Source organism: Ipomoea triloba, chromosome 12, assembly GCF_003576645.1.
Source record: "Ipomoea triloba cultivar NCNSP0323 chromosome 12, ASM357664v1".
Lineage (NCBI taxonomy): Eukaryota > Viridiplantae > Streptophyta > Magnoliopsida > Solanales > Convolvulaceae > Ipomoea > Ipomoea triloba.
The window spans coordinates 3,221,944-3,245,452 of record NC_044927.1 but is presented as its reverse complement, the minus strand read 5'-3'; the positions used below and the strand labels follow the sequence as shown (position 1 = coordinate 3,245,452).

Genomic DNA, 23,509 nt, shown 5'->3' with positions numbered 1-23,509 from the left:
CTGAATCATAACCCACTCTTTCCTATGTGTTTTCTTTTTTCATATACCTTCCCAAACCTCCCTCATTTGTTTTCTCACCCCCCTCTCTTATTTTGATACCCTCTTGTTTCCCTCTTTCCTCAGCCTGCCTGCTTGTTTCAGGAGGTTTGTCTTTGCCACTCCTTTGCCTTTGTTAGGCATTTTGTCACAAGTCCCTGCTTATTGTCCTATCTCTGGGGCTTGTCACCCCATCCCTTGGCTTGGGGTATGAACCCCCAACTTTGTTTGCCATCCCTGCTGCATTACCTGCATTCCAGCTGAGATTTCTCCCATTTGTAACTGCACCATTACTAGATAACATTCCACTTCTGCAGTGGTCAACAGTGTGACCCTGCTTATAACAATTGGAGCAATAATAAGGTACCCTCTCAAAGTCAACTCTTTGCACATACCTTATATCCTCTTTTCCTGGTTCTCTTGAGAAGCCAATGAACAATTCTCTAATCAAAGGCTTCAATAGATCAATCTCAACCCTTACCCTAGCATAGCTAGGCCTAGAAAAGTTCAAAGTTGCCTGATCTGCAGCTAAGAACCTCCCTATGGGTTTGCAGATTTGTTTCAATGCTGCTAGGTTAAACAAATTAGCACTAAGCATGGGCAATTGGACCCACACTGCAGCTAGGCTGGACTCTTTCTCAGTTGAGAATCCAAGAGTCCACCTGAAAATTCTCATGGGATATTTCCCTTCAAACAAAACTTGGTCCTTCATCAAAATTTCCAAGTAATCTTCCTCATTTGAAAATGCTAAACTAATATGCCTAGGGTCAATCCACCCAATGGTGATAGACCCTTTTAGAAGAAAATTTTCAGCAAAATACCTCCTGATGTAATCCAAGTTTGGTCTTCCCCAAGAGAATTTCCCTATCAATAGGTGATCCTCTATCGCATTCAGCTGTTTGATCTCAGCCTCCTCAAATCGGATTGCTGGGAGACCTCTGGGCAATGTTGTTTGCCCTTGCTTTTTCCATCCCCCTCCAGCCTGTCCTTGCATATTTCCCATGTTGGTATTCAAATTCCCTCCAATCTCAGCACCATTTCTCTTGTAGGCATTTTCACAAACACCTACTGGATCATATTTAGTTCCTTGATTTTCTTTTGCAGCAACTTTCTCTACTTTTTTTCTCTTCAAATTTCACATTCCTCCCTAATGTTTGGGTGTTCATCTGATTGTCTTTCTTAGATTCTTGTTCTCTATCTTCTTTCACAGGTTGATGAGCCACTGGTGCCACACCAGCCACTGGAATCGCACCAGTCACTGGAGCCACTGGAATCGCCCCAGCCTTTGGAACCGCATCAGCCTCAATTGAATTGTTATCCAATCGATTTTCCTCTTCCGGAGCGACATAGTAATCCCTTTCTGCCGGCTTTTTCATTACTCCAACCGGTGGATCATCTTCCTTCCTCTTCAATTCCCAGGCTCAGACCCCAGGGCATTTCCTTTCTCCTTTGCTTGCATTTCTTGCTTCTTTTCATCAAATTTATTTTTCAATCCATTTTCAAAATCTACTTCCAATTTGCTTTTATCTATCATCGCTCCTGCCGTTACTTGAATTGCTTTCGAAAGTTCTTCAAGCATGTGTTTCGACAATGGCGCTTCTATTTCCCCTTCTCAGTTTTTTGATCGTTCCAACAGGTCATCAAAAATACCAGAGTTAACTAGCATTTCTAATTTTCCTATCTGAACTTTGATCATTCCTACTTCAGTTGATGATTTCGTAGGCCGCTCCTGCGATGAACTTCCCACTCGTTCCTTTGTATTTCATCATCAAAAAGTATATACAATGGCCCGAAAGTGACCATCCATAAGTGACCGAAGTCATACACATATCACCTCTTTACTTTCTACCCAAGAGCCCATGGGCTATTCATCACAAGGCCAATTCATCTTATAGGTATTTATAATCAAACCATGGCCACTTCATATCCACACAAGCACACATATATCAATCAAGCTCTAAGTCCCCAAATGCTCTTAACACCATATTCAAAGAGGGAACAATGCCCTTAATTGCAAACCCACCCTTAGAGCCACAACCAGCTCTTCTAGTACGGAGCTCCGCATTTTTATCGAGTTGAGCCTTCACAGTCATGACTCTAAGTGACGGGACCACCTCCTACCACCCTTTGGACCCTAGTCAATCCCTTCCGATTAGGGTTTAGGGTTTAGGTTTTGGGTTTGGGGTTTAGGGTTTAGGGGTTAGGATTTTCGGTTTTAGGGTTTAGGATTTTAGGTTTAGGTTAGTTAGGGTTTAGGGTTTATGATTTAGGTTTTGGGTTTTGGGATTAGGGTTTAGGGTTTTGGTTTTGGGTTTGCGGTTTAGGGTTTAGGGTTTATGTTTAAGGTTTAGGGTTTATGTTTAGGGGTTAGGGTTTGGGTTTAGGTTTAGGGGTTAGGGTTTAGGGTTTAGGGTTTAGGGTTTAGGGTTTAGATTTAGGGTTTAGGGTTTGGGGTTTGGGGTTTAGGGTTTAGGGTTTAGGGTTTAGGGTTTGGGGTTTGGGGTTTAGGTTTAGGGGTTTAGGGTTTAGGGTTTAGGGTTTAGGGTTTGGGGTTTGGGGTTTAGGTTTAGGGTTAGGGTTTAGGGTTTAGTGTTTAGGGGTTAGGGTTTAGTGTTTAGGGTTTAGGGTTTAGGTTTAGGGTTTAGGGTTTAGGGTTTGGGGTTTGGGTTTAGGGTTTTGGGTTTAGGTTTAAGGTTTACGTTTAGGGGTTAGGGTTTAGGGTTTAGGGTTTTGGCTTTAGGGTTTTTAGGTTTAGGGTTTATGGTTTAGGGGTTAGGGGTTAGGGGTTAGGGGTTAGGGTTTAGGGTTTAGGTTTAGGGTTTAGCTCTAGGGTTTAGCTTTAGGGTTTAGGGTTTTTAGGGTTTAGGGTTTAGCTCTAGGGTTTAGCTTTAGGGTTTAGCTTTAGGGTTTAGGGTTTAGGGTTAGGGTTTAGGGTTTAGGTTTAGTGGTTAGGGTTTTGGTTTAGGGTTTAGGGTTTAGTGTATGGCTTTAGGTGTTGTGGTTTAGGGTTTAGGGTTTAGGGTTTTAGTTTAGGGGTTAGGGTTTAGGATTTAGGATTTAAGGGTTAGGGTTTAGGGGTTAGGCTTTTTAAGTTTAGGGGTTAGGGTGTCAGGTTGAGGTTTAGGGGTTAGGGTTTTTAGGTTTTGGGTTTAAGTTTAGGGGTTAGGGTAGGAGTTTGAGTTTAGGGTTTAAGGTTTAGAGTTTGAGTTTAGGGTTTAGGAGTTTTAGGTTTAGTGGTTAGTGTTAAGGGTTTATTGTGATCATATGCTATTTGCGAAACATATTAAAAAGCATTCAGATGATCTATCCCTTGTTACATACATCCAAACATCCATCACACACACATCACAATGATGTACTATGGGACCGATGTCCCTAGGCACTCCCTTAGAGTACCTGTTAGCCTCCACTGTACAAATCCTGTATAATCACCCTAAGCAATGATCGTCACCCTACCACCCTTAGATAACACCCTACCACCCTTAGATAGCAAGCCAACCCTCACTGCAAAGATCTCTGCATTTTTCTACTGGGGGTTCTAACAGCTCACCCCTAAGCAATAGCACCCAACTACCCCCTCAAGCCTCAGACAAACTCCCTTTGTACATATTTCTGCATTTTAACCAGAGGGAGCCTAGTGATCTGCAACCTAAACAATGACCAGAGGGAGCCTAGTGATCTGCAACCTAAACAATGACCAGAGGGAGACTCTCCCATTTCATTGTGTACGCATACAAGGCCCACACGAAGCACCTAGCACACATGCATTCTAAATCACACACAACACTGTGGGCAAATCACCCCTGCCCTCCTGCATATATTCAGCAGCATTACCCATACCATAAGCCACCCCTTAAATCAAACACAATTAAACAAATGATACTACAATTTTCCAACCTCACATAATGTCAATCCACCCATTTCCAGCCCAGCTTCTTCAGCCGCTCCATTCTAGCCCAGCTTCAATCAACAATTTCCAGCCCAACCTGCAAAATAAACAAACCATTATCAAGCCCAATCATTATTGTGTGGATCATATGGTCTCAAATTGAAAACAGAAATGCAACAAGCGTCTCACTAACCAAAAGGAAAAAAAGATACCAGGGTTGTTGTTTGCCGTGATTTGGCCACACAGAATGCCCACCTGTAGGAAAGGTACAAATATTCTGCTTCAAATACTCCGTGCATTGAGAAGGCGTCAAATATTCTTAAGTGCATTTGAAATTAGGGATTTAATATACAGCAAATCAGTTTCAAGCTTAAATGAGATGGAAAATCACCTTTATCTCTGGAAATGCTTGTCACATGATATAACTTATCTTCCGGTTTAAGGCTGCAGTGAACTTCTTTGATGCCCACAGCCTTTGCAACTCTCCATGCACTTGCTTCATGGTCACCAGTTAACATCATTACATGAAGTTTTCCTTGTTCACGTAATGTATGTATTACATCAGAAACTCCGGTCGAGGCTTATCTTCAAAGTGAAAAAGAGTCACCTATATAGAAATTTGGAATTTAGCTTCAGAAATCTCTGTGCAAGCCAAAGGTCAATAGTAAGCATGCAAAAAATTTATATCAATAAAATAATCAGGAAAGAACTTAGACATATAAGGGGTTCACTGCAGATTCATTAAACTTACCAATTGGCTTCCAAGTACAAAAACTAGTTGTCCAATTCATGGTTTGACCTCTTTATATGAATAAAATAATCAGAAGAGAAATGACATGGTTAAGACATTTTAACCAAACTTAACGATAATGATGGGGCATGGTTGACCAATTTACTTCCATGTACAAAAACTAGTTACAATAGCAATAAATAGCATTCTTATCTATAAAGGAAAAGTCATCACCTTGTCATTGTTAACAGAAAGTGCAGCACGAACAAAATCTCCTCCATATATAGAAGTCCTTACATCCTCCTTAATCTTTGTTGATTCATCTTCAGACTGATAAAGTGAAGCAATATATTCAACAGAACCAAGTGAGACTTTAAATGGTTTGCTGCCTCCAGTTCCTGCCTATAACAAAAAAAAGAAAAGAGTTAATTCAAATGCCTTCCAGTGGAAAAAAATGGATCTTGCAGAACTAATACCAACACAATTAACTGTACCATGTATTCAAAGCACATCCAACAGTATCTAAAATTAGTATTCGTTGCAATTTCGATGAGAAAAGAAAGAGCACAATTAACTGTACCATGCCTTTCCATGTCTTCTTGACCTAAATTGCAATTTGAATAAGAAAGATCAATACATTGATTGCCAACAATGGATGCTATCTCTATTCCTCCTTCCAAAGTAAAGAATAAATAAAAAGCAATTTCTTTACAAGATTAGAAGTTCCTAAGGTAAAGCATGTAATTAATTACATACAATAGCGTAGAAACAGGAACTGCATCCCATTTTATTTGTCTAGTTCATAAAACAAGAGTTGACTCTGACTTGTTTTGTACTCAAATAATTAAATATCTGAAATATGTAAATAAAATATACATATTTAGAAACTATAATAAAAATTCCATCAAACATGAAATGACAAATTTAAAAATTGTAAGATAATATCAAATGAAGAAGGGGGTTAAAATAAATTGGTTGATCCGAAATTGTAAACAGGACAAAGCGAGTAGAATGCTTGATGTGGAAAATACATCACACTTGGAGAGAAAGAAGCAAGTAGGGAATTTTTAAAGGAAGCAACAAGACAACAAATCCTATGGGACATTAAATTCCTTATTCTTTCTTTTACAGAAAAACAGAAATCTCAAATGAATGTTGTACACAAGGTAAGCATACCTTCACTATCAGCATACCATCCAGGTACCTTGCACCCCCAGGAATGCTATCCCCAACATTCTTCTCTAAAGGTCTAACCTCTCCAGTCAAATGCTCAACTGTGATTGTTGAGCTACCTTTTAAAACTTCACAATCCACAGGCACAGACTGATGAAAGCAACAGTAAAACCTAGGATTATAATCATTTTAAACTCACTAAACACCACACAGTGAATCATCATAAGTAGAATAATCTAGTAACTATGTACACCATAGGAACACACACTCAAATACAATTCAATAAAAGCTAAGTGTAATGCACAGACCTCACCAGCTTTGACCAATATAAATGAACCAATTTTCAAGTCACTAACAGGGACCTCGTGATATGTCAAGTTGGAGAAACTAGGTAGGCTTCCATTATTTACATCAAGCAAAACAGCAAATTCTGGATAACTTTCTTTCAATTCGTTTACGTCAACTTTGGAGCGACTTTTGAAGTACTCCTCAGCTGTGTGGTTAAAAATTTATTAGACAACAAATTCAAACATCTCTAGTGGAGAGCCACAGCCAAGTAAGCAAGTAAGAGTATGCATACCTATATGAGACAAATTAAACATTGCCAAAAGCAAGCCACCTTCCAATGGATTTCCCATGAAAACTGAAGCAAAGGCTGCAAGAGCCATTAGCACATGGATATTAATCTTTCCACCAGCAATATCGGTTCAGAAAATAACCTAACTTACATGGCAGCTGAAATCTGACATGGAGCATGGCATACAAATTCAGAAAATAACCTAACTTACACAATAATCAATAGCAAATGAATTGCACAAGAAAATCCAATAATGAGTTCCCATGGAAGCATAACATTCAAGCTTTTCACTAATGTAATTCGCCACATTTGTGACAGGACATAGTTAATAATGATCGGAATAGAATCAATTGCATCCGAATTTCTACATTTGAAACTACTTATGGAAAACATAATCACTCGTTTTATATGCATGAACTCGAACTCTTTGAATGCTGGTGCCAGCCTTTATAGACCCCTCCCTTGGAATTCAAATGAGCTCCCTTTGTCGTGTGACTTTTATCGTCAAGATGAGCGACATCAGCTAGCCTCTGAAGCCAACTTGTTTTCAATTTCTTCTTCGTGACACCAATAACATAATTTCTTCAAAGCACTCCCCGCCCAATTTCTCATAATTCAATCACCATTCAAGAATAGAGAACTATGCATTTAAGAGAGAATATGCTAAACATAATAAGAAATTTTACACTATTCATAAAATTTTGTAGTATAAAAAATAACAAAAGAAAGTTGCAGAGTCTATCATTCATGAATTGAAACAAGGAGAAGATAATCAGTAAGTCACGAGGGGTGATCCACTGCAATGGACATCGGAAGCATCAGCAATCTTTTGCCTGGGAGACAAGGTGATGCTGGCAGCAACATCAACATCAGAATTGATGATAATTTTTCGCTTCTGATTCTCAACTTTCTGCTTGTTGTCTTGTTCTTCTTCAGGTATGTTGTCATCTGCTGGCTCCACTTGCTGTTGCTGAGAGATCATGGCTTGAGCTTCTACAACAATTGATCCATCGGCGTCTGTAGCATATAATATTCTTTTAATTGCTTCAACGACCTGCAGCACAAGACACCAATGGAAAATTCATATTCAATCCTTGTAAATTTCTATGCTTTCTATAAAAAGATAGTGCGAATTAAGGGAGGATTACTGGTAGATTTTCAATCTCAGGGCACTGGCAAACAATTTCAATATCCCTCAACTTTGCAAAGTAGAAGTCTCTCTCCTTCTCAAGACTATCTATAGATAATTTCAACTCTGTGATCTGCATATTATAAAAAATACTTCAATATTCTTATGGAATATTATTTCTTGTATAAAAGATTATCACAAACTTGTTGAAGTCTACCTGTTGTTCATGTGCAGCCTTTTCTGTTTCAGAGTAGACAGGGCGGCCTCCGCTTGAAGAAGGTCTAGAGGTCTTTCCAGAAGGATTTGTGGCACTGCTTGTATTGGTTACATCATTCCTGCGACCATTATGAGGGACATGCTTGGTGGAAGCTGCTGCAGTCTTGCCAGAAGGTTGGGGTGCAGCAAATTTCTTGTTCGCTTCTCTTCCACCCTTGCAGGCCTCTCTTCTCTCCAGAGCATTGTAACTGCACATTGAAGTATGGGAAACAAACAACAGAAATCTTGATGAATAAGTGCATTGATGCAACCAAACTTCTGAAGGCAAATCACAATTGTGTACACTTAAGCATTGCACCAGTTGTGAACAATTAGCAAAACTAGCAATGGCACACAAAATGGTTGTAAAAAAACATAAAGAGGGATTGAAGAATAAGCTATTTTGTTCAAACTAGCTCACTAGCATCAACAAGCTTCCTTTGCAAGTCTACAACATACAGGCTACTATCTTTAACTAAGACTAATCAAGCCACATGAGTACACCAATCTGAGAATAATGAAAAAAAAAAAAAAATTGTTGTATATGGTATATGTTAACCCATATCCATGTCAGGATTTTCCAAAATCAAACCAAATGATTGAAGCAGATAGAGACAACGAAATCCAATTCACGTAGGATATGATATACACGCAAGCAGTCTAATTGCTTCCTAGACTAATCATTGAATCAAATCACAAAATAAAAATCAAGTGTGAGAAATTACCCGTGTGTAGCGCCTCCACTGACAGAGTCACAATAGCGCTTCATCCACTGCATGAACTCCAGGTTATCTAGAGGCCTTCCTTTCACCAGTTTGGTCACTTCAATGTGCTGATAACATAATGTCAAATCAAATATCCAATTAATGCTAGAAACTGTGTATGAAAGAAATTTCAAAAAAGAGGAAAAAGAGCAATTCAATTTCCTATCCTAATTCAACTACCTGTCATTTCCATTTCCTACCAGGATATAATTCAAGAAACATAATATCAAATCAAATATCCAATAAATGCTAGAAACTGTGTATGAAAGAAATTTCAAAAAGATGAGGAAAAAGAGCAATTCAATTTCCTATCCTAATTCAACTACCTGTCATTTCCATTTTCCTACCAGTATATAATTCAAGGCTAGACAGTAATACACACACACACACACACTGGTAAAAGTTATTGATAAAGAAGGATCAGAGAAACCTTGGTGATTTTGAGTTTGTTGAAGACATCTTGAAGGACCTTGTAGTTCTGGATCATCTCGTACTCGTTCTTGGCATCGAAATTGACCTTGTGCATCGGCACCATCCCTGGATGAGCGGCATCCATAAGTTGGCAGTGAACTGCACCGGTACATGCCTGCAAAGAGGTAGAAACTGGAGAGATTATAATCGGAAATTTAGAGAAACCTGGAATCTGAATTCGCCGATTAGGAAGATCTAGGGTTATACCTCTTCGACTTTGGAGAGATTGAGATGGAGAGTGGAATTGATCCAGGAGAGGATCTCAGATCTTCCGATGAAGTAAGCAGAGTCCATCATTCCGATGTTCGACGCCATTTCTTTGCTGTGAAATCTCTCTCTACGCCCGTCGAATGAGATGTGGCTTTGTGCCTCTGTGTTGTCTTAGCCGAGTGAGCGATAGACGAGTAGACGACGATAGAGGGGCAGTTTGAAGTAATAAGGCTGGAGCGGGATATCTAGCCGTTATATTTGAATTTCTTGAAACAGGGCGCCTGTTCTAGATTCTGGCTTCCCCGTTTGTTCTAGATTCTGGCTTCACCGTTCCCACGCCTTTGTCATGTGCTTGGCTAAATAAAAAACAAGCCACTCAAGTTACAGCTATAATAAAGGAATACAATTTTTTTTTGAGTACTACTGATTCTATTACAATGTACTTTTTCATGTACTTTCTCAACCTACTGAAGCACAACGAATCAACCTACTGAAGCTCAAACCCACTCCCATTATCCATGTGAGTGTTAATCGGGACACCGGATGTCACTTGACCACAAAGTCTTTGGCAAAAGGGAATACAATATAATTATATGAAATGATGCTATTTTACCTTTCAATGTTCAGTTATCGTTTTTTTTTTTTTTTAAATCATTAGTTATTGTGAATTGATCAAATCTCTCCCCAAATTAAAAAGTAAATATGTTTATTAATCAAATACGAAGAAAAAAAGTCCTTGAAGTTTATATATATATAAAAATTAGGTCGCTGAACTTTAAAAACTATAATTAAACACATTAACTTGTAATTTTTGTGCATCTAGACCTAATAATTTGTCATCTACCAGTAATAGTTGATAATTATAGTTTTGGTGACCCGTTTTTCGATGACTAGTCACTGGTTGTCGAAACCATAATTACCCGTGAATGATCAACTATTGAGCTGCACAAAAATAATAAGTTAATGTGTTTAATTATAAAAAAAAAATACTAATCATATATGCCACGTAATGAGGTGAAGTAAATATGAGAATCTAGAATCACTAATGATATGCAGTAATTTAGCAATTTTCTCAATTGTCTTTTATTAGGATAACTCTTAATTAAAAAATTATAATAAAAAGAGGATATCTTAACTGCATCAATTAGATTGTGAAATTATTTGGGCAAAAAGCATTATACTCCATAGTAAATTATTTCCACGGTTTGTCAAAAAAGGATAACATTAGAAAAAATTCACATAACATTTATGCAATATATTTCGGTTAATCAAATCATGTTACATTTTTTTAAAAAAAATCAAGAAAATTCTTTACCAACAAATAACCCTATACTAGTGGCAAATGAGCAATATTGTTTGGAATCTATCAACATGTATTTAGTCTAATCAATAATCATCTCAAGGGTGATGACCAAATGAGAAATACTCTTTGATCCGGAAATGAGAAGATTCTCACCTAACATACTAAGTAATAATTGATCACCCAAAAAAATCATTGTATAAAAGTGTTATGATCATATATAAAATGAACGCAATCATACAGACATCGCTAAATTTGAAAAATTATTGGTTAGAATTCAAAATCGATCTAATAACCTTCAAAGTTATCATGTTCAGTTCAAATATTAAAGAGCACGAATTAAATTGTAAAAAGAAAAAAAAAATTATTCTCAAAGATATGTAACACATGTAATATTCTTTAATCAAAATATAATACAGAGTACTTTTATGAATTTATTGAAAAGTATTACGGAGTATATTTTAACCTAAACGTATTACACACCTCACGTCTCAGTGTCTCACACCAAATTTATTTAAATCACCAAATTTATTCAAACGTTAGTAGATAAACCATTCAAGAATGAGGGACCGGTTCCTATAAAAATGAAAAACCAGTATACCTACATTTATTCACCGCTACAACAGTACAACTGAGGGACTAATTTAACTACTATAAAAATAACTAAGAGATTAAAATAATTGTTTTCCCAATAATAAAATAATAACAAATGCATTTATCACCGTTCATTTACAGTACTCATTCATTGTTTCCTTCCTGTTTCTGATCCTGGAATACCTTTCATAGGAATAGGAATGAGAATTGTACTCCAAAGTTGGCTGCTAACCAGTTAATTCAGCATACATATACCCAAGAGCTTTAACTCTTCATATTTCACACACCTATCCTGAGCATCTGTGAGTTGTTGATCAACGAGATGGAAATCACGGAGTAGTTTGAATGGTACCTTGGATGATCTCATGCCGCCTTCTGAAGAGCATAATTACATGTCTCAACCTGTTAATCAATTGCGAGATATCGTCTTTCCAGGACCACATAGGATCGTTAAGGGCGCGGATGGAATTCAAACATACAACAAGTGTTCCACCTTCGTGTAAAAGCACCTGCCATGATAACCACACGGGGCGATAAAAGGAAGAACCAGATGGCACTTGTTGAGGTCAACTTATGAAGAAATGATGGGAATTATAAACAGTTGAATCCCAATAACAAGAATAGGTAACTTAAAACAGAGAAAATTATTGAAAAGAGTCGCACCGTTAACCACAGGGGGAGAAATCCCAACACTGATGTAAGAGAGGCGAAGGCAATGCTAGACAGGGCAAGAGCCACATTTTGTTTAATCTGAAAGTAGAGGTGCATCAGTACAAATTGAAAACAGAAATGCAACAAGCGTCTCACTAACCAAAAGGAAAAAAAGATACCAGGGATGTTGTTTGCCGTGATTTGGCCACACAGAATGGAACTCCTGAAATATTGTCTTGCAACAATAGCACATCTGCAACAGCTATAGCAGATGCACTGGCACGTTCAGCTAGTACAATGCCTACAGTTGCAGCAGCAAGAGCAGGGGCATCATTGATGCCATCACCTACCATTATAAGCCCACCTGTAGGAAAGGTACAAATATTCTGCTTCAAATACTCCGTGCATTGAGAAGGTATAAATTATTGGGCGTCAAATATTCTTAAGTGCATTTGAAATTAGGGATTTAATATATAGCAAATCAGTTTCAAGCTTAAATGAGATGGAAAATGACCTTTATCTCTGGAAATGCTTGTCACATGATATAGCTTATCTTCCGGTTTAAGGCTGCAGTGAACTTCTTTGATGCCCACAGCCTTTGCAACTCTCCATGCACTTGCTTCATGGTCACCAGTTAACATCATTACATGAAGTTTTCCTTGTTCACGTAATGTGTGTATGACATCAGAAACCCCAGGTCGAGGTTTATCTTCAAAGTGAAAAAGAGTCACCTATATAGAAAATTTGAATTTAGCTTCAGAAATCTCTGTGCAAGCCACAAAGGTTCAGGGTGAAGGTCAATAGTAAGCATGCAAAACAATGTATATCAATAAAATAATCAGGAAAGAACTTAGACATATAAGGGGTTCACTGCAGATTCATCAAACTTACCAACAATGGACACTAATTGACCAATTGACTTCCAAGTACAAAAACTAGTCATCCAATTCATGGTTTGACCTCTTTATATGAATAAAATAGTCAGAAGAGAAATGGCATGGTTAAGACATTTTAACCAAACTTATCATAATGATGGGGCATGGTTGACCAATTTACTTCCATGTACAAAAACTAGTTACAATAGCAATAAATAGCATTCTTATCTATAAAGGAAAAGTCATCATACCTTGTTATTGTTAACAGAAAGTGCAGCACGAACAAAATCTCCTCCATATGTAGAAGTCCTTACAGCCTCCTTAATCTTTGTTGATTCATCTTCAGACTGATAAAGTGAAGCAATATATTCAACAGAACCAAGTGAGGCTTTAAATGGTTTGCTGCCTCCTGTTCCTGCCTATAACAAAAAAAAAAAAGTTAATTCAAATGCCTTCCAGTGGAAAAAAAAAAAGATCTTGCAGAACTAATACCAACACAATTAACTGTACCATGTATTCAAAGCACATCCAACAGTATCTAAAATTAGTATTCGTTGCAATTTTGATGAGAAAAGAATAGTGGATATCTGCAGTGAATGGACAACTATATCCAGACATGCATTGTAAAACCAAATGCATTCATGCCCAAAGATATATGAGTATATAATTTATGTAGACAAGGACATATGTTAGGGACAAAGAAATTATTGGAGTAGGCATATAGGAATGCAGTTGATGGAACCACAACAGCAAGATAGAAGCCACAGAAAGAAGACCAAATTTCATGCTTCTGAATTATCAATTCCACTATACATGGTCACAAGGAAAAGATGAATTTTGGAGCCTTCTAGGAATAGCAGAGTGCCCGTGTCCATTTCTGAGAATTTTACTCAACAATTTCCAATTCAATTGAAGTAACTTTCTTTTTCTCGCAATAATAGTAATTTAGTTGTGACAAATGAAAATTTAAATAATGTGCTACTATAATGCAATACCTCCATGCTAGATAACGTTGCAAAGACACCTCTCCCGGGCAGATTTTCGAAACTTTCAACAGCAAGTGAAGGGAGATCTTTGCCTGCACTATGATCTATAACAGCTCTGCAAAAATAATGAACAGAATGGGTAATGAAAAGGTTCAAGCATTTGTAGCATTCCACTTCCTATATATGATTCTGTATGCATGTCATGGAGTCCAATCTTACAACAAGACATTTAATATCCAGTACTAAAAGCATATATTCAGCAATCATATTATCATAGAATGTCAGGTTTTTATCATATGGAATGAGTCCCTTTCATTTGAGAAAAGGGCAAAAAAATTGGTATTCTTCCTCACATGCAAGGCTCACTAATAACAATCCAACAATATCTACAGGCAAAGGCAAGATGCGAAAACAATGTTCAACTTTATGAAAATTGATTCTTAAATCTTAACATGGAAGATTCTTATTTTACTCTAGATAATGTAGATGTTCTATTTTTTTGGAGTATCAAAAGTCCCAAAAGAAAAATGTAGAGAAAGAAGAAGAAGAAGAAGAAGAAAGAATAGAGTTATATAGAATAATATCCAGGACTAGGAGGTTTTAGGAACTAAAGGGTTTTCTGTCCATTTGAAAACAGGAATTTAGCAGTAAAGGGCACCAAACATAATGCCATTTAATAAACAACCTTCCAATTGGGTGAGTAGTACCCTTCTCCATAGCAGCGGCAACTGCAAGGGCTTCTGTCTCACAAGTGGGTTTACAACAACAAGCAAATTGTCTCTCCTGACTGCTCATGTGGCCATGGATTGGTTCAATTGCTTTGCACATAAAATCCCCAGTTGTCAAAGTACCGGTTTTATCAAATGCAATACTGTGGCAAGAAGCTAGAGCATCAAGAACTTGCCCACCTTTAAGTAATATTCCCTACGAACAAAATGCACTAAAGCTATGAATAATACGATTACACAAAAGGTAGCAGGGCATGAGTTGTTCTGCTCCAAGCTCAGCCAATACTCTAATTAGTAAAATTTTTGACATTGTTAAATACTTTTCCTCTGTAATGCAGTATGTGTAGGTTTAAGCAGAGAATTCAAGAGACAAGCAGTTCATAATTTTCATTCATCAAGCCAGAACTCATACAAGAAACATAACAGATTGGTCTAAACTGAAAGTCAAACTTTTATTCAAATTCAGAGTAATAACCCTAGCTCAGCTGCACAATATTGCAACGTGAGGTGTACCTTCAACAGTATTACACAGGTTCTCTGTTGGTGCTGTAGGCATATGCCTCCTTTCAAGGCACAGCCGCACAGGAACTAAACTAGACTTGATGGCTTACATAATACATCAAAATACAGCCACTTGAGAGCTATAAGACAAGTCTGTAAAATTAAAAATTAATAATAAATTAAAAGAAATACCTTTCTAGCACAAGCACTGATAGCTGTCACATACGCCAATGGAGCCACAGCTAATGCACACGGTGATGCAGCTACCATGAGTCCCAGTGCTCTATAAATTGATCCTCTGCAAGCTACATGAAAGAAACACGCTTCAAATAATAATAGGATGAATAAGAATATATACATTAAAGTTGCAATATGTATTATTTTTCATCTGGAGTAGGCAAGCAATGAAGTACTTGACCTCACATATATGCAAAAGCCTATCCCCACACTTCAAACCATGGATGAAGGGAGATCACCAACAATGAAATGGCAATTGGTACATTCAAACACACACCAAGCATACATATTATTACTTCTTTTTAATACAGGTCAGAATTGTCCCCAAGACATGATACAGACCATACAACAGAGAGCAGTTAGACTAAATTATAACACAATCAGGAAAAAACAAAAAACTAAAAACACTATGGCTCTAACAGGAAAGCCTTTGAATTACCTGAGGTACTAAAGAAGGGCCACCTGAAAAGAAAAGGTCCAATCACAGCAACTGAAATGGACAGAAGTACCACAACCTTGCTATACTGCTCCCCAAATTTATCCAACCATCTTTGAAGCTTTGGTTTACTTAGCTGAGCTTCTTCAGTCAACTGCACAATCCGGCTCAGTGTTGACTCTTTCCATGTCTTCTTGACCTAAATTGCAATTTGAATAAGAAAGATCAATACATTGATTGCCAACAATGGATGCTATCTCTATTCCTCCTTCCAAAGTAAAGAATAAATAAAAAGCAATTTCTTTACAAGATTAGAAGTTCCTAAGGTAAAGCATGTAATTAATTACATACAATAGCGTAGAAACAGGAACTGCATCCCATTTTATTTGTCTAGTTCATAAAACAAGAGTTGACTCTGGCTTGTTTTGTACGCAAATAATTAAATATCTGAAATATGTAAATAAAATATACATATTTAGAAACTATAATAAAAATTCCATTAAACACGAAATGACAAATTTAAAAATTGTAAGATAATATCAAATGAAGAAAGGGGTTAAAATAAATTGGTTGATCCTAAATTGTAAACAGGACAAAGCAAGTAGAACGCTTGATGGGGAAAATACATCACATTTGGAGAGAAAGAAGCAAGTAGGGAATTTTTAAAGGAAGCAACAAGACAACAAATCCTATCTTCAAATCCTATGGGACATTAAATTCCTTATTCTTTCTTTTACAGAAAAACAGAAATCTCAAATGAATGTTGTACACAAGGTAAAGGAGCATACCTTCACTATCAACATACCATCCAGGTTCCTTGCACCCCCAGGAATGCTATCCCCAACATTCTTCTCTAAAGGTTTAACCTCTCCAGTCAAATGCTCAACTGTGATTGTTGAGCTACCTTTTAAAACTTCACAATCCACGGGCACAGACTGATGAAAGCAACAGTAAAACCTAGGATTATAATCATTTTAAACTCACAAAACACCACACAGTGAATCATCATAAGTAGAATAATCTAGTAAGTAGTAACTATGTACACCATAGATATACTCAAACACACTCAAATACAATTCAATAAAAGCTAAGTGTAATGCACAGACCTCACCAGCTTTGACCAATATAGACGAACCAACTTTCAAGTCACTAACAGGGACCTCGTGATATGTCAAGTTGGAGAAACTAGGTAGGCTTCCATTATTTACATCAAGCAAAAGAGCAAATTCTGGATGATTTTCTTTTAATTCGTTTACGTCAACTTTGGAGCGACTTGTGAAGTACTCCTCAGCTGTGTGGTTAAAAATTTATTAGACAACAAATTCAAACATCTCTAGTGGAGAGCCACAGCCAAGTAAGCAAGTAAGAGTATGCATACCTATATGAGACAAATTAAACATTGCCAAAAGCAAGCCACCTTCCAATGGATTTCCCATGAAAACTGAAGCAAAGGCTGCAAGAGCCATTAGCACATGGATATTAATCGTTCCACCAGCAATATCAGTAAGGGCATCAAGTGAAGCTGAAATCTGACAAGGAGCATGAATTAATTACAAATTCAGAAACTCACCTAACTTACACAGTAATCAATAGCAAATGAATTACACTAACATTCAAGCTTTTCACTAACATCGTTAATAATGATCGGAATAGAATCAATTGCATCCAAGTTTCAACATTCGAAACTACTTATGGAAAACATAATCACTCGTTTTAAACAAAAATTCGAACAACACCTAGTGAATTTAGACTATATGAAGGGAAAATTAGAAATACCCCAACGAGAGGGAAAGCAATGGCTGCGAAGGCACGCTGGAGAGGCTTCACCGCCGGTTTAGGGAGCACGTAAGGGCAAGCCGCAGCAGCAACAAACAAAGCCGCGGAGCAACAACAGAGCTCCAAATTCTCCCGCAAAAAATTGGCCAGTTGGCTCCATCTGATCATGTCCGCAAAGTTCAGAAGAACCTCCTGCGGTTTTGTTAGCTGCGCATTACACTCACCAGCACCATGGTGATGGTGATGATGGTGGTGGTGGTGGTGGTTATGATCATGACGATGCTCACTATGCTGGTGTTTATGGTGGCCGTGGTCGTGGTGGTCGTGGCGGTGGTTGTGGGCGGAGCAGGAGGTGATGTAACGGCGGAAATGGGGAAGTGGAGGGGTTAAAATCGAAGAAGTGGGATAGTGTACGGGAGAGAGGTGAAGAGCCGGGTCTAATCTGGATCGCATCCGGGTTCGGATTCTGTACAGGGATAAATTAAAGCCGGAGAAGATGGCTTGAGCCTCCATTGCAGTTTGCAGACAGAAATTATGAGCAGAAATTAGAACGTTTTATTATTTGAGGAAGAAGACTTAATAAATGTGTTCAACAACCCGTTGCCATTGGTGTGGTTGGTTGGTGTGGACATAGTTGTACCATCCGCTCCACATCGTGTGCTCACTCACTTACTCTTTTTAGAGTCCACGTCACAACTAGAGTGATTAATATATATATTAATATATATACTCCATCAGTCCCATTTTATAAACTGCTTCTTGTTTGCTTATTTTCTTTATTATTTTGTAATTATTTTTAATTTTTTTCTATGTTTAATGGTACTTTTAATGTAGTTTCTTAATATATAAATTTTATATACTAATACTAAATAACATTATTAAAAATTGAATTAAAAATAACTTCAGTCAAACATCGTTAACCGAATCAGACACATGAGACGGAGGTAGTATATATATATATATATATATATATATATATATATATATATATATATATATATATATATATATATAATTAGGTTCAAATGCGGATGGTGCGCCCAGGTGCTAAGGTGCGGTGAGATGAGAGTCATTGATCTTGTCTAATCAACATCCAAGATTAACAATAATTAAAAAAAACACGGTAACAATTTGGTCTTTTTCATCTAGGTCAAATTTAAGGTGTGTGGTTTTCCTTCTTAAGATGCGCGGTCTTTGTGCTTAAGGTGCGTGGTTTGTGTGTTTAATGTGCGTTGTTTTCCTTCTTAAAGTGCGCCGATTATGTGCATGGTTTTTCCTTCTTATGGTGCATTGTTTTCCTTCTTCAGTTGCTTTATTTTCCTTTTTTAAGGTGTCCCATTTTTACAATTTTTTTCACTCAACAGTATATTTGTTTTTTCACTTTTGGTTCTCAAGTTAAAAATGATCTGATCTAGGTTTTGTTGTTCTCAAATACCTAATTCAAAAGAAAAATATTATGATAGCAATATAATACAATAGTGGAGTTGTTATCTTTGGAGTAAACATGAAAAAGATTGATGTAGCTGAGGACGCGCATTTAAAAAAAAAAAATCATTGATTTGAGCTGTTGATCTAAATTTAATCAACAGTTTAGATCTAATCCAATTTTTCACCTAGGAGCATCTATGCACCCCACACACACACACACATATATTGATACACAGTATATTAACTATTAAGTATCCCCTTCTTTTGGGTGAAACGAAAGGGAGATACCGAAGCTAGCAAGCTTGCTCTCTTGACTCATTCTCTGAATAGCCATGTGCACTCTATCGGTCTCAAGTCTCAATTTGCCCCATTACCTTAATAGGTGTTTCCATGAACTCAATCCAGTCGCAGAATCTCCTCAATGTAAGCTTCGCCAACCAATCAACAACTTTGTTGATCTCTCTCGGGACATGTGAGATTCCACCTCCCAGTCCCTCCTAGTTCACTCTTTTGTACTCCTGAATAATGTTCCGGATCAGACTCATTGTCTCCACATCTTAAGTATCCCATTTAAGTTAGACTAATTTTAAGACTCCAAAATTCATGGCCAAGAGTCGTTGGATGAGGTTAATCGTAAATCACTTGGTCAGTTCTCATGCTATTTAAGAAAATAAATGGGAAATAATGTTTTACATAAAATATATAAATAATACCTTTTATATTAATTAAATTATTTTTACTTGGAATTTTAATAAATAAATAATATAAATTTATTTTCATTTATAATGTAATAATTTTTTTTTTTTTGAAAAACAATGTAATAATTTAAACAAGTATACCGTAGTTACTGAAAAATAAGTATATATAGAAAAACTATTATCCGAATTTTGAAACCTTTCAATAATTGACCCATAAGTTTTAAGTTTACTTTTTAAGATCCATTTGTAACCAATTAATTTACTACTTTTAGGTAAAATTAAATTACCAACTCGCATGTGTGATTAGACATAATTGACTCTAAATTAGTATCAATAATTTTTTTTCTTTCTTTTTTTTTAATAATAATAAACCTTCATTAATAAACATTAGAAACAAGTACAACAAGGTTCAATGGAATGTAAAGACATTCCATACAATCTGACATAGAACTAAATTTACTAGCCAAGCTAATAAAATTTAAATTCGCAGACTGTGTTACACGAGAGTTTTGATCCTCATAGGACCTTAAAACTTTTGTCAAGTGATTGATGGCCTTGCAGAATATGTACAAGTCGACCACTGGATGGAACAACTTGCAAACCACCTGAGTCTTTTTCTTCTTACTGAAGTCCATTGACATTTTTCCCAACTGAAGGTACATAACCAGCCTTGTGTCTTCGGTCGGTTCATCAGTGGGTATCCTCCTGACTGAACTGATGTTCATGAGGGACATTTCATTGTCGTCTACTGCAATCAGGATGAGTATCACACTAGCCATGACCATATATATCTTGAAGCACTCCAAAACGAACCTCACGAGAAGGAACACAAAAAACTGCAATAAATGCAGAAGGAGACACTGCAATAAATGTAGAGGGAGACAAAACAACAACAATTATTAGGATACAATAAAAAAAAAAAGGGTAAAAGACAACAAAGTTAGGAGCTCGAGACGCACGGGTCTCAAGGCTACCAACCTATTACCCTACCCACTAATTTTTATTATTAATATATATATATATATATATATATATATATATATATATATATATATATATATATAATTAATTTTATTAAGATGGCAAAGGAGAAGGGAAAACGGAGGATGGTGTGCGGCTACAGTGACCGGCGGACGGCAGTGGAAAGCGGAGGTGCGTTGAGGGTGGACGGCCGGACGGAGAGAAGAAAGAAGGTGAAGGCGGCGAAGGGAAGAGAAGAAGAATGAAGATGGCGGCAGTGGTGAGGGAGGAAGAAGAAGGAAGAAAAGGCAGGCTACGGAGAGAAGAGGAAGCTGACCGGGGAAGAGAGCAGGTGCCGCATCCGCTAACTCGCTAAGCAAGCGGAAGCGGCAATCGCCGGAAAAAATGGAAGAACGCCGGAGAAGCTAGAGAGAAGGAGGAGAATATTGTTTTAGAGAGAGAGGAATATTGATTCTAAAACTTAGAATCAACAACTTATTGCATCTTTGGATTTTTTTTCAAAAATTTGTATTTTTGTTATTCTTCTAACATATAAATCCAAACAACATGTTCATTTACCTCTTTCACGTCATCTAATTATGTTATAGAGGTTATAAAATAAGAATAAAAGCTAATTAGTACTCCACGTCCCTTCCTTCTTCTAGGTTGATCACTAAACGTTTCAGAGTAAGGCATAAACAAAGATGCAAAATTAACTATAGGCATTGTAAGACACACATAAATTGATTTTAAAGGAAATATGTGCTCGAAAAATTTTGTATCTCTAAATTCACATGTAGCACAATTATCTAATCACATAAACATAAAAGTAACATTGTTTTCAACATATCCAACAAATGTAGCATTTATAGTTTTAGACCCAATATTTACTTTTGCTTAAAAGGTGATTGTGTAACGCGCGCGGGGCACTTTGCTACACTTTTTTTTAGATTTGTTACATTTTTTAGACTTTTCTAGAAGTTGTACATAGTTTTCCATAGTTGTTAGAATATTTTAGAATCATATACATAACTCTAGCGGTAATAGAGAAGCATAGAACATTCTAGAAGATTATAGAATCCTTAGTTTGTGTAGAGATTTAGGGAAAATCTTAGAGATATATAAAATATTAGCTGTTGAATCAAGTAAATCTTCACCATCCATTGAGGATGTGGAATTACTATAAATGCCACTCATAGAGGCTCATTTGTAAAGCATCCAACAAACCATCCAAGAGTGAAAGTAATAATAGCTAAGGTAGGACGTGACGTCGTTAGCCAGATAGTCCAACCTTAGCTAATAAAGACCTATATTCTTTAAATCATTCAAATTTTTAATTTGGCATGAATTAGGCGTTCCCTTTCTTGATCGGCTAGCATTAAAATCTTTTTATTCTTTGCATTTTGTTCTAGCTCCTTCAGTTCTCTGTAAAATGTAAAGAATTCTTAGTCAAGAAAAAAAGAAACACATAGAGAAACATGCAAAATAAATTAAAACATACTCTTTTGTCATCTTTTTGAATGGCTTCTCAGGTAAGTAGCATCCTCTTTAGATGCCCTTTTCGAGAAGAATTCCTCTGGGTTGTCTCCCATCGGTTGAGAAACTAAAATCAATTTTGAATTTTCATGTCAGTCCGCAGTATCGACGAGAAATGAATGAAAATAAAAGAACTCACCACTGACAGCAAGAAGAGAGAGATCGGACGGGAGACCAAGCACGTACGGAGCGGGATTCTTGAGTTTGAATATCTATCTTTGTTATTTTTGAGACGTTTATATCTTATATATATAGGGATGATGGATGATGCACGTGAGGGTTGGCGACAATCTTTTACGGAGGGGCAGGGCCGGGTAATGGTTTTTTTTTTTTTGAAAAGTATATGGTTGATGGGATAAAGGGCATGACCAATCATTCGGGAATAAGGTGTGGCGGTCCGGAGGTAACAAGGCGAATCGGATTAGAGGCCGACCAATAACTTAAACTCAATAACTTAAATTGACTGGATTGAGGAGCAGGTCGAGCGACTAAAAGGTCTAAAATAGGCAAGCGGCTAAGAGGCATAGTCGGAAAACCCGACCGATAATTGAGGAGTTTAAGTAGCCTAAGGGATGATCGGACGCTTTAGTCGACTTGGTAGTCAAGGGGAAGTCGGAGCCGGCGGTCGAGGGTTGAGAGAGCAGGAAGACAGGGATGAGGTGAGGGCGTGAGGCACACCTAAGTAAATGGAGCAAGGAAAGGGAGTCGGTCTCCCGACTCGTAGCGAGGCAGGAGAAAGGATAGGGCGAACCAGTCGGTAGAAGGGCTTCCCGACTCGAGAGAGGATTCGGGGGAGGTGATTAAGAATATTTCATATCCGGTGAGATCAGCGGCGGATTTAAGCGACATAAATGTTTTCTTTCGTCGCCGTAACTTGAGAAAATATTCTATCGCAAAACTAATATTCCGTTGCCTACTGCCGTTGTGAAATATAACGGCGGAAATAATTGTTGTCACAATTCCGCCACTAACCTTCCATTGCAAATTTTGTCTTCCATCACAATATTCCGTCGTAAAAAAACAACGAAACAAATTGCCGTCACAATTCCATCATTAGATATTCCGTCGCAAAGTTTGTTTTCCATCACAAAATTTTGTCTTAAAAAAATTACGGTCATTGATTCCATCGCATTTTTTATGACAAAAATCTTCATGTTACCAATTTCATTGCCATAATGATAACGAATATTTCATTGCTAAAATCACATTTCATCACAATTATGCTAAATTATTTTTTTAATAGTTTAGTAATTATTATTATTTTGTTTAAATTCTAATGTTAGTATTTAAAATGTTAATATATAATTATAATTATAATCGAAAGCACTATTAAAATTAAAATACAATATAATTATTTGTAATATAAAAGTAATACTACTTTATAGTTCTAAAAATTGAACGTTGTACTTAATATCAAAATCATCCCTAAACAACAATATAATAATAAAAAAATCAATATCAAATTTAAAATACAAAGTGATAAGAAAGAACACCCTTACCCTGACCATGATCATATAATAATATGTTGTAAGAATTATTTCAATTCCTATTTTATTAGCTTCAATGAAT

The 23,509-nt window shown here is 36.8% G+C and overlaps 2 protein-coding genes across 2 annotated transcripts; both read right to left on the bottom strand.

Moving 5' to 3' along the window:
- Positions 1 to 6,659: 6,659 nt before the first annotated feature.
- Positions 6,660 to 9,544, bottom strand: LOC115998955 (microtubule-associated protein RP/EB family member 1C). Its single transcript, XM_031238630.1, has 6 exons — positions 9,232 to 9,544; positions 8,984 to 9,139; positions 8,515 to 8,621; positions 7,752 to 7,998; positions 7,554 to 7,667; positions 6,660 to 7,459 (listed from the first exon to the last, which is right to left on the bottom strand). Exons 1-6 carry the CDS (start codon positions 9,337 to 9,339, stop codon positions 7,178 to 7,180), a joined length of 1,014 nt encoding a protein of 337 aa, XP_031094490.1. The 5' UTR covers positions 9,340 to 9,544; the 3' UTR covers positions 6,660 to 7,177.
- A 1,489-nt stretch (positions 9,545 to 11,033) lies between these two features.
- Positions 11,034 to 17,879, bottom strand: LOC115998954 (probable cadmium/zinc-transporting ATPase HMA1, chloroplastic). Its single transcript, XM_031238629.1, has 13 exons — positions 17,319 to 17,879; positions 16,921 to 17,071; positions 16,649 to 16,833; positions 16,331 to 16,477; positions 15,546 to 15,741; positions 15,062 to 15,174; positions 14,326 to 14,564; positions 13,650 to 13,755; positions 12,906 to 13,073; positions 12,294 to 12,510; positions 11,959 to 12,143; positions 11,792 to 11,878; positions 11,034 to 11,637 (listed from the first exon to the last, which is right to left on the bottom strand). Exons 1-13 carry the CDS (start codon positions 17,829 to 17,831, stop codon positions 11,458 to 11,460), a joined length of 2,487 nt encoding a protein of 828 aa, XP_031094489.1. The 5' UTR covers positions 17,832 to 17,879; the 3' UTR covers positions 11,034 to 11,457.
- Positions 17,880 to 23,509: the final 5,630 nt, after the last annotated feature.